The 12,407-nt window shown below is 44.0% G+C and overlaps 1 protein-coding gene across 7 annotated transcripts in view; it reads left to right on the top strand.

Annotated features, from left to right (window-relative positions):
- Positions 1-12,407, top strand: part of LOC110521031 (serine/threonine-protein kinase MRCK beta) — a 133,497-nt gene that overhangs the window by 31,256 nt on the left and 89,834 nt on the right. For all 7 annotated transcript variants that reach the window (XM_036975510.1, XM_036975509.1, XM_036975512.1 and 4 more), the window contains 3 exons: positions 2,944-3,039; positions 4,644-4,792; positions 6,343-6,436. In XM_036975510.1, the coding sequence (XP_036831405.1) occupies positions 2,944-3,039; positions 4,644-4,792; positions 6,343-6,436 (339 nt within the window). The remainder of the gene's footprint in view (positions 1-2,943; positions 3,040-4,643; positions 4,793-6,342; positions 6,437-12,407) is intronic.

Raw genomic sequence — 12,407 nt, 5'->3', positions numbered from 1 at the left:
GTGCCCTCAGGCCCCTACTCCACCACGACCACATATCTACAGTAATAAATCCACGTGTCTGTGCCTATGTTTGTGTTTCTTCACAGTCCCCGCTGTTCCATATGGTGTATTTTTACCTGATTTTAAAATCTGATTCTACTGCTTGCATCAGTTGCCTGATGTGGAATAGAGTTCCATGTCGTCATGGCTCTATGTAGTACTGTGCGCCTCCCATAGTCTGTTCTGGACTTGGGGACTGTGAGGAGACCTCTGGTGGCATGTCTTGTGGGGTATGTATGGGTGTCTGAGCAGTGTGCTAGTAGTTTAAACAGACAGCTCGGTGCATTCAACATGTCAATACCTCTCACAGATACAAGTAGTGATGAAGTCAATCTCTCCTCCACTGAGTCAGGAGAGATTGACATGCATATTATTAATATTTGCTCTCTGTGTACATCCAAGGGCCAAACGTGCTGCCTTGTCAAGGGCCAAACGTGCTGCCTTGTCAAGGGCCAAACGTGCTGCCTTGTCAAGGGCCAGACGTGCTGCCTTGTTCTGAGCCAATTGCTAGTCCTTTTTTGTGGCACCTGACCATACGACTGAACAGTAGTCAAGGTGCGACAAAACTAGGGCCTGTAGGACCTGCCTTGTTGATAGTGTTAAGAAGGCAGAGCATCACTTTATTGTAGACAGACTTCTTCCCATCTTCGCTACTACTGCATCAATATGTTCTGCTTAAATGACTACAGACCAGTAGCACTCACGTCCATAGCCATGAAGTGCTTTGAAATGCTGGTAATGGCTCACATCAACACCATTTTCCCAGAAACCCTAGACCCACTCCAAATTGCATACCGCCCAAACAGGTCCACAAATGATGCAATCTCTATTGCACTCCACACTGCCCTTTCCCACCTGGACAAAAGGAACACCTATGTGAGAATGATATTCATTGACTATAGCTCAGTGTTCAACGCCATAGTGCCCTCAAAGATCATCACTAAGCTAAGGATCCTGGGACTAAACACCTCCCTCTGCAACTGGATCCTGCACTTCCTGACGGGCCGCCCCCAGGTGGTGAGGGTAGGTAGCAACACATCTGCCACGCTGATCCTCAACACTGGAGCCCCTCAGGGGTGCGTGCTCAGTCCCCTCCTGTACTCCCTGTTCACCCACGACTGCGTGGCCAGGTACGACTCCAACACCATCAAGTTTTCAGACGACACAACAGTGGTAGGCCTGATCACCGACAACGAATGGACAGCCTATAGGGAGGAGGTCAGAGACCTGGCCAGGTGGTGCCAGAATAACATCTTATCCCTCAACATAACCAAGACTAAGGAGATGATTGTGTACTACAGGAAAAGGAGGACCGTGCAGGCCCCATTCACATTGATGGGGCTGTAGTGTCCACATCACCAACAAACTAGACAGTCTTGAAGAGGGCACGACAAAGCCTATTCCCTCCTCAGGAAACTAAAAAAATTTGGCATGGGTCCTCAGATCCTCAAAAGGTTTGACAGCTGCACCATCGAGAGCATCCTGACTGGTTGCATCACTGCCTAGTACGGCAACTGCCCGCAAGGCACTACAGAGGGTAGTGTGTACGGCCCAGTACATCACTGGGGCTAAGTTGCCTGCCATCCAGGACCTCTACACCAGGCAGTGTCAGAGGAAGGCCCTAAAAATGTTCAAAGACCCCACCCCAGTCATAGACAGTTCTCTGCTACCGTAAATCATGCAGCGCGTTGTATCAAGATCGCAGATTTTAGAGTAACAACAAATGTCAGTACATATGTGTCTTACATCGGCTGAAAGCTTTGATTCTTGGTAATGTAACTGCACTGCCCAATTTACAGTAGCTATTACTGTGAGAAAATGTTATGCTATTGTTTGAGAGCTAGCACCACAACACTTTGTTCAACGCTATAGGTTTGATAAATTCACCTCTGAAGGTGAAATGTGTACTTACATTAGCCCGTCTTGAGAAGTTGCTTCAATATACCCACATAATTTCCCTACCTCATGAAGCCATCTATTTTGTGAAGTGCACCAGTCCCTCCTGCAGCAAGCACCCCCACAACACGATGCTGTCAAACGTGCTTCACGGTTGGGATGGTGTTCTTCGGCTTGCAAGCCTCCCCCTTTTTCCTCCAAACCTAACAATGATCATTATGGCCAAACAGTTCTATTTATTTTTTCATCAGACCAGTGGACATTTCTCCAAAAAGTACGATCTTTGTCCCCATGTGTAGTTGCAAACCGTAGTCTGCCTTTTTTTTTTGCCGGTTTTGGAGGAGTTGCTTCTTCCTTGCTGAGTGGCCTTTCAGGGCATGTCGATGACAGAGGAGGGTCAAAGATGTGGTGTTTAGTGACTGAGAGAAGGAGGGTCAAAGATGGGGTTTTTAATGACGGAGGAGGAGGAGGATCAAATGTGGTTTTTAATGACGGAGGAGGAGGAGGATCAAATGTGGTTTTTAATGACGGAGGAGGAGGAGGATCAAATGTGGTTTTTAATGACGGAGGAGGATCAAATGTGGTTTTTAATGACGGAGGAGGAGGATCAAATGTGGTTTTTAGTGACTGAGGAGGAGGGTCAAATATGTGGTTTTTAGTGACTGAGGAGGGTCAAAGATGTGGTATTTAGTGACTGAGAGGAGGAGGGTCAAATATGTGGTTTTTAGTGACTGAGAGGAGGAGGGTCAAAGATGGGGTTTTTAGTGACTGAGAGGAGGAGGGTCAAATATGGGGGTTTTAGTGACAGAGGAGGAGGGTCATTGATGTGGTTTTTCAGGAATACCTCATTCAGACTGACCTGTATGAAAATGTAACTTTTTTAAAATATAATTTTACTGTTTCCAATTCTCTGTTGATCCACATTTGTTTGTGTATGCTCGCCCGTGTGTGCATGAAAGTAGGGAATATGTCATAGCTGACCCCTCGATGTCATTGTTTCCTACACAGACGGCGTGTTTCCGCGAGGAGAGAAACGTTCTAGTGAACGGAGACTGCCAGTGGATCACCACCCTCCACTACGCCTTCCAGGATGACAACTTCCTGGTAACAGCTTTACACACACACACAATGTTCTTCTATCCTTGTGGGGACCTAAAGTACATTTTCATTCAGAATTATATTTCCCCTAACCTAAACCTATACCCTAACTCCTAAACCTAACCACTAAACCCTTACCCTAATTGTAACCCTGAACCTAAAATAGCCTTTGTCCTCATGGGGATGTGGGAAATGTCCCCACAAGGGAGTTTTTTTTCTTGTTTTACTATCCTTGTGGGGACATTTGGGGATTTTAGTTCCCCACAAGGATAGAAGAACCAACACACACACACTTGTGTATAGTCTGTCTGGGTGTGTAGTATCTGTGTGTTTATGTATACAGTCTATTCAGAAAGTATTCAGACCCCTTCACCTTTTCCACATTTTGTTGCGTTACAGCCTCATTCTAAAATTGATTCAATGTATTTTTTCCTCATCAATCTACACACAATACCCCATAATGATAAAGCGAAAACAGTTTTTTGTGAAATGATTAAATATTAAAAACAGATACCTTATTTACATACAGTGGGGAGAACAAGTATTTGATACACTGCAGGTTTTCTGTAATTTTTATCGACGGGCCTGGACATGCGCTGGCTTGAGCAGGGGGACCTTGCAGGATTTTAATCCATGACGGCGTAGTGTGTTACTAATGGTTTTCTTTGAGACTGTGGTCCCAGCTCTCTTCAGGTCATTGACCAGGTCCTGCCGTGTAGTTCTGGGCTGATCCCTCACCTTCCTCATGATCATTGATGCCCCACGAGGTGAGATCTTGCATGGAGCCCCAGACCAAGGGTGATTTACCGTCATCTTGAACTTCCCTCATTTTCTAATAATTGCGCCAACAGTTGTTGCCTTCTCACCAAGCTGCTTGCCTATTGTCCTGTAGCCCATCCCAGCCGTGTGCAGGTCTACAATTTTATCCCTGATGTCCTTACACAGCTCTCTGGTCTTGGCCATTGTGGAGAGGTTGGAGTCTGTTTGATTGAGTGTGTGGACAGGTCTTTTATACAGGTAACGAGTTCAAACAGGTGCAGTTAATGCAGGTAATGAGTGGAGAACAGGAGGGCTTCTTAAAGAAAAACTAACAGGTCTGTGAGAGCCAGAATTCTTACTGGTTGGTAGGTGATCAAATACTTATGTCATGCAATAAAATGCAAATTAATTCATAAAAAATCATACAATGTGATTTTCTGGATTTTTGTTTTAGATTCCGTCTCTCACAGTTGAAGTGTACCTATGATAAAAAGTACAGACCTGCCAAATCGACAGTGTATCAAATACTTGTTCACCCCACTGTAAGTATTCAGACCCTTTTGCTATGAGACTCTCAATTGAGCTCAGGTGCATCCTGTTTTCATTCATACCCAAGAAGACTCGAGACTGTAATCACTGCCAAAGATGTTTCAACAAAGTACTGAGTAAAGGGTCTAGATGCTTATGTAAATGTGAAATTTCTTTTTTTTTTTTTTGAATAAATCCATGTAAATGTGAAATTTCAGCTTTTTTATTTGTATAAATCAATTTTTTGCTTTGCCATTATCTCTGCAATACCTGGTGATGGACCACTGTGTGTTAACACAATATAACCTGTCTCTCCTCTGTAGTACCTGGTGATGGACTACTATGTGGGCGGTGACCTCTTGACCCTGCTCAGTAAGTTTGAGGACCGTCTCCCAGAGGACATGTCCAAGTTCTATGTGGCAGAGATGGTGCTGGCCATCCACTCTATACACCAACAACACTACGTCCACAGGTAAGAGGGATGTGTGTCAGTGTATTTGTGATCGATATATAGAATGGCAGATCTCTCTCTGGAAGTGTTGAAGAGAGGTGAATGTGAATCTGTAACAGGTACAGAGTAGGCAGATCTCTCTCTGGAAGTGTTTGAAGAGATGTGAATCTGTAACAGGTACAGAGTAGGAGTAGTACCACTAGACTACCTGCCGCCCCAGTGTGTCTGTGTCTGTGCGAGTACGGCACAGTACTTCACCGGGACCAAGCTTCCTGACATCCAGGACCTCTATACCAGGCGGTGTCAGAGGAAGGCCCTAAAAATCATCAGACACTCTAGTCATAGACTGTTCTCTCTGCTACCGCATGGCAAGCGGTACCGGAGCGCCAAGTCTAGGACCAAGAGGCTTCTAAACAGCTTCTACCCCCAAGCCATAAGACTCCTGAACAGCTAATCAAATGGCTACACAGACTATTTGCATTGCCCCCCCCCCCCCCCCCCCCCCCACGCTGCTACTACTCTGTTATTATCTATACTTAGCCACTTTAACAACTTTACCTACATGTACATAATTACCTCAAATTCCTCGACACCGGTGCCCCCCTGTATATAGCCTCCACATTGACTCTGTACCGTAACACCCTGTATATAGCCTCCACATTGACTCTGTACCGGTACCCCCTGTATATAGCCTCCACATTGACTCTGTACCGGTACCCCCTGTATATAGCCTCCACATTGACTCTGTACCGGTACCCCCTGTATGTAGCCTTGTAAGAAAGCATTTTGCTGTAAGTTTGTATCGACTTCAACTGTATCCCACATTTTCCAGGAATATTCTTAACATGTTACTGAATCTATCCAGAGTTTTTTCAGATTTCCTTATCAACAAATGCGGCGAAAAGTACTGTAAAATGTCACATTAAATCAAACGTGGTAATGTTTGGATTCAGTATTGTCAGGTGTAAAGGGTTCATGGGAAAATTGATGGCTCCAACCATCATGGTAGTTGTTTAAAGGGTAAAATAACTGTGAAATTAGAAGAGAACTGATTGACAAACACCATCTTACACTTAGTTTGTTCTCTCCTCTAATGGTTGTGTGAATGAGTGTATCAATACACAATCATATACAGTGTATTGATATTGTGTGTGTGTGTGTGGCCTATTAGTTTGCATTGGGCTTGTTGCGTTTAGGTGTTTATGCCGTGCCCACAGTGCCCAGCATGGTGCCAGGATTAGTATAACAGAGGGCACTGCCAGGGAGCGGGAGTAGAGGGGGAACGGGAGAGAGAGGGACGGTGGATGAACAATGGCGAGCTGTTCAGCTCAGATAGCCACCCGGGAGAGAAATGTTGAGGGGAGGGTGTGTGTGTGTGTATTGAGTCGTACATTTTATCTGATGCACTTTAAGGTGCTCTTTAAGACAATGTCACAATCATATACAGGGCTATATATTGGTGGAGAGGAGACGCACATGGCCAATCCTAACCATTTCTGTCCCCCTCTCTACCCTTCTCTCTCTCTCTACCTCTCTACCTCTACCTCTCTCTATCTCTCTACCTTCTCCAGAGATATCAAGCCAGACAACGTGCTGCTAGACATGAACGGCCACATCCGGCTGGCCGACTTTGGCTCCTGCCTGAAGATGATGCAGGATGGCACGGTCAGTCAGGTTTAATAATAAGTTGGAATCTGCCTTAGGTGGAACCGCTCCACTTGCTGCCCCACCACCTTTGATTTTGATGCCGAGCTGAGGAGCTACACACAGCATGGTTAAAAGAACACACTAAACAGCACTGGCACTGCAAACTGCTTCCAGAGGGAGCCACTGCTAGGAAACAATACAGATCATCAGCTTCTCAGCTCTTCGTGGGACTGGTTTTTGCAGGGCCTGGTCATCACGGTCAGAGTAGTACGCCATGGACAGGTAGACATATGAAGTGTACAGCTTCAGGTTGAGGGAGGATGGATGCAGCACTGGGTCACCTACAGTGCAGTGCCCCTGGAGCAATGTAAAGCTCTCTAGACACATAGGACTTGAAGCCTCTCTTTCTCTACACATACTAGCCCCTTTAGCTCCAATAGACAGGAAATCACTATTTAAAAAAAAAAATATATATATATATTTCACCTTTATTTAACCAGGTAGGCTAGTTGAGAACAAGTTCTCATTTGCAACTGCGACCTGGCCAAGATAAGGCATAGCAGTGTGAACAGACAACAGAGTTACACATGGAGTAAACAATTAACAAGTCAATAACACAGTAGAAAAAAGGGGAGTCTATATACATTGTGTGCAAAAGGCATGAGAAGGTAGGCGAATAATTACAATTATGCAGATTAACACTGGAGTGATAAATGATCAGATGGTTATGTACAGAGATATTGGTGTGCAAAAGAGCAGAAAAATAAATAAATAAAAACAGTATGGGGATGAGGTAGGTGAAAATGGGTGGGCTATTTACCAATAGACTATGTACAGCTGCAGCGATCGGTTAGCTGCTCAGATAGCAGATGTTTGAAGTTGGTGAGGGAGATAAGTCTCCAACTTCAGCGATTTTTGCAATTCGTTCCAGTCACAGGCAGCAGAGAACTGGAACGAAAGGCGGCCAAATGAGGTGTTGGCTTTAGGGATGATCAGTGAGATACACCTGCTGGAGCGCGTGCTACGGATGGGTGTTGCGATCGTAACCAGTGAACTGAGATAAGGCGGAGCTTTACCTAGCATGGACTTGTAGATGACCTGGAGCCAGTGGGTCTGGCGACGAATATGTAGCGAGGGCCAGCCGACTAGAGCATACAAGTCGCAGTGGTGGGTGGTATAAGGTGCTTTAGTGACAAAACGGATGGCACTGTGATAAACTGCATCCAGTTTGCTGAGTAGAGTGTTGGAAGCAATTTTATAGATGACATCGCCGAAGTCGAGGATCGGTAGGATAGTCAGTTTTACTAGGGTAAGTTTGGCGGCGTGAGTGAAGGAGGCTTTGTTGCGGAATAGAAAGCCGACTCTTGATTTGATTTTCGATTGGAGATGTTTGATATGGGTCTGGAAGGAGAGTTTAGAGTCTAGCCAGACACCTAGGTACTTATATGCTTACTATGCTTCTACTACTGTGTGTGTGTGTCACGTGTACACGTGTGACAATGACATAGCTATGCCTCATCTTCAAAACACGTCACAAGCGTAGAATGCAGTTGAATATACAGAAGTTCAGGCTTTTTTCTCACTGACTGACCCTGTGTCCCAAATGGCATCCTTTTCCATATACAGTACACTCCTTTTGACCAGAGCCCTTTTTTGTTTACAAGAAAGCGTCACGTTCGGGTGATGCATGCGCATCCCGGTACCGAAAAGCTCTGTTGCATGATAGCTAACATTTAAAGTCCTTGACAAACTTAAGTGAGTGGGTGATGACCATGAAAACCAGCTTGACTGCCTCTGGCTTTATCTAGCTCTATTTGGGATATTTTACCTCTCTAACTTGCTAGGTAATCAATCCTCTGACATATACGATGATCTAGTTGCATGTGATTGTATCCAGTGCTTGGTTTCTGATGATGAACTGCGCTCGCTACTTTTCATGACGGGCTGGTAAATGGGTCTATAGGGTGATATTTAGTGAGATTAGTCAGGTCAACGCTTTAGTCAGGTCAGTGAGGAGTGACTTACAGTAAATACTTCCAACTATAGAAATACAATGACTAGAGATTACAGTATATTCTAATTATTTACATACAACAAGGACCTGAACAATCTTCAAGAGAACTAGTACCACAAGTAGAAGCCACATTCGAATGCAACAGCCTTGTGCAGCAGCAGCACTCCGGGTGAAGTTTTCCCTAGGAACAGATCTAGGATCAGCTTCCCTTCCCCCAATCTTAACCATTTGTGGGGGAAATGCGAAACCGATGCACGATCAGCGTCAACTTCACCCTACTGCAGCAACAGCAACTTTAGACCGATGCTCACCAACGAGGACATATCTAAAGAACAGTTGACACACACACACACTGTTTCACACTGCACAGCAGCTAACATCATCCAGTTTGTCGATTCAAATGGTAATCAGATTTGGGTGTCATAGGGGGCTTCACTTAGTGTCTTTTTCACAGAACCTGATTAACTCACAACAAGAAATATGATCAATTTAGGTTTAGCCAGTAAGTGTTTATTATATTTTTAATCAGTGTTGTTTAAAGTTGGAATCTGCCTTAGGGGGAAACAGTGCCACCACCGTTGTTATTGTTGCCGAGCTGAGGAGCATCGCTCAGCATGGTAAAAATACCCTCCAAGGATGCTCAAACCTCTCCCCAGGCTTCCTCTGACTTTGCAGTTTCCTACATGTCCCACAAAGCCACTCAGGATTCTGCTCTCTGAGCCACTGGGCAGCACCATGCAATAGGAGAAATGTGATGGACCCTCCTGTTAAATTACTAATTTCTCCATGTAACAACAACAGAAACAAAAGGATAAATGGCTCACTCAAGAAAATACAGTCTCCCTCTTTGACATGGGCCAGTATTGAAATCTGACATGTGCGATATACATTTTTGTGTTCTAAAAGTAATCTTCCTATTAACTCCTGGTCTCGTGAGAGTGGCTTTATCACAATGCTATGTCGTACCAGCTGTATTTCTGCCTGCGTGAACGACAAGGGCTCATGATACACATGAAATGACTCGGAGAATCGATAGAACATGCTCAGAGAAGCCCCCAAAATATATATCATTCAAAATGGGTGAATCTTTCCTTGAAGGTCTGACTATATATGCCTTTAGTCTCTAAACTTCTTACACAAAGATTAATGACAGTCCAAGCCGTGTATGCAATGTCAAATTACAAGTGCCCTCAAATTTCAGCGGGTGTAAAATGGAAAGAAGGCCTGCATCCCAAATGGCACCATATTCCCTACTACAGTGCCTTGCAAAAGTATTCATCCCCCTTGGGAGTTTTTCCTATTTTGTTGCATTACAACCTGTAATTTAAATGGATTTTTATTTGGATTTCATGTAATGGACATGCACAAAATAGTCCAAATTGGTGAAATGAAAAAAATTACTTGTTTCAATAAATTCAAAAAAATTGAAAAGTGGTGTGTGCATATGTATTCACCTGCTTTGCTATGAAGCCCCTAAATAAGATCTGGTGCAACCAATTACCTAATCTAAGTGTCACATGATCTGTCACATGATCTCAGTACATATGCACCTGTTCTGAAAGGCCCCAGAGTCTGCAACACCACTAAGCAAGGGGCACCACCAAGCAAGCGGCACTATGAAGACCAAGGAGCTCTCCAAACAGGTCAGGGACAAAGTTGTGGAGAAGTACAGATCAGGGTTGGGTTCTAAAAAAATATAAAATAAAATAAAATACTTTGAACATCCCACAGAGCACCATTAAATCATTATTAAAAAATTGAAAGAATATGGCACCACAACAAACTTGCCAAGACGGCCGCCCACCAAAACTCACGGACCAGACAAGAAGTTCATTAATCAGAGAGGCAACAAAGAGACCAAAGATAACCCTGAAGGAGCTGCAAAGCTCAACAGCGGAGATTGGCGTATCTGTCCATAGGACCACTAAGCGTACACTCCACAGAACTGGGCTTTACGGAAGAGTGGCCAGAAAAAAAGGCATTGCTTAAAGAAAAAAATAAGCACACGTTTGTTGTTCACCAAAAGGCATGTGGGAGACTCCACAAACATATGGAAGAAGGTGCTCTGGTCAGATGAGACTAAAATTGAGCTTTTTGGCCATCTAGGAAAACGCTATGTCTGGCGCAAACCCAACACTTCTCATCATCTCGGACACCATCCCCACAGTGAAGCGTGGTGGTGGCAGCACCATGTTGTGGGGATGTTTTTCCTCGGCAGGGACTGGGAAACTGGTCAGAATTTAAGGAATGATGGATGGTTCTAAATACAGGCAAATTCTTGAGGGAAAACCTGTTTCAGTCTTCCAGAGATTTGGGTCTGGGACAGAGTTTCACCTTCCAGCAGGACAATGACCCTAAGCATACTGCTAAAGCAACACTCGAGGGGTTTAAGGGGAAACATTTAAATGTCTTGGAATGGCCTAGTCAAAGCCCAGACCTCAATCCAATTGAGAATCTTTGGTATGACTTAAAGATTGCTGTACACCAGCGGAACCCATCCAACTTGAAGGAGCTGGAGCAGTTTTGCCTTGAAGTATGGGCAAAAATCCCAGTGGCTAGATGTGCCAAATTTATAGAAACATACCCCAAGAGACTTGCAGCTGTAATTGCTGCTATTTAAAGTATTGGCTTTGGGGAGGTGAATAGTTATGATTAACATATACAGTGAGGGGGAAAAGTATTTGATCCCCGGCTGATTTTGTATGTTTGCCCACTGACAAAGAAATGATCCGTCTATAATTTTAATGATAGGTTTATTTGAACAGTGAGATACAGAATAACAAAAAAATCCAGAAAAACGCATGTCATACATTTTATAAATTGATTTGCATTATAATGAGGGAAATACAGTGCCTTGCGAAATTATTCGCCCCCCTTGAACTTTGCGACCTTTTGCCACATTTCAGGCTTCAAACATAAAGATATAACATTTTATTTTTTTGTGAAGAATCAAAAACAAGTGGGACACAATCATGAAGTGGAACGACATTTATTGGATATTTCAAACTTTTTTAACAAATCAAAAACTGAAAAATTGGGCGTGCAAAATTATTCAGCCCCCTTAAGTTAATACTTTGTAGCGCCACCTTTTGCTGCGATTACAGCTGTAAGTCGCTTGGGGTATGTCTCTATCAGTTTTGCACATCGAGAGACTGACATTTTTTCCCATTCCTCCTTGCAAAACAGCTCGAGCTCAGTGAGGTTGGATGGAGAGCATTTGTGAACAGCAGTTTTCAGTTCTTTCCACAGATTCTCAATTGGATTCAGGTCTGGACTTTGACTTGGCCATTCTAACACCTGGATATGTTTATTTTTTGAACCATTCCATTGTAGATTTTGCTTTATGTTTTGGATCATTGTCTTGTTGGAAGACAAATCTCCGTCCCAGTCTCAGGTCTTTTGCAGACTCCATCAGGTTTTCTTCCAGAATGGTCCTGTATTTGGCTCCATCCATCTTCCCATCAATTTTAACCATCTTCCCTGTCCCTGCTGAAGAAAAGCAGGCCCAAACCATGATGCTGCCACCACCATGTTTGACAGTGGGGATGGTGTGTTCAGCTGTGTTGCTTTTACGCCAAACATAACGTTTTGCATTGTTGCCAAAAAGTTCAATTTTTGTTTCATCTGACCAGAGCACCTTCTTCCACATGTTTGGTGTGTCTCCCAGGTGGCCTGTGGCAAACTTTAAACGACACTTTTTATGGATATCTTTAAGAAATGGCTTTCTTCTTGCCACTCTTCCATAAAGGCCAGACTTGTGCAATATACGACTGATTATTGTCCTATGGACAGAGTCTCCCACCTCAGCTGTAGATCTCTGCAGTTCATCCAGAGTGATCATGGGCCTCTTGGCTGCATCTCTGATCAGTCTTCTCCTTGTATGAGCTGAAAGTTTAGAGGGACGGCCAGGTCTTGGTAGATTTGCAGTGGTCTGATACTCCTTCCATTTCAATATTATCGCTTGCACAGTGCTCC

Source organism: Oncorhynchus mykiss, chromosome 4 (assembly GCF_013265735.2).
Source record: "Oncorhynchus mykiss isolate Arlee chromosome 4, USDA_OmykA_1.1, whole genome shotgun sequence".
Taxonomy (NCBI): Eukaryota; Metazoa; Chordata; class Actinopteri; order Salmoniformes; family Salmonidae; genus Oncorhynchus; species Oncorhynchus mykiss.
Note: the sequence above shows the minus strand (reverse complement) of the source record. Positions and strands in the feature narration are given on the sequence as shown.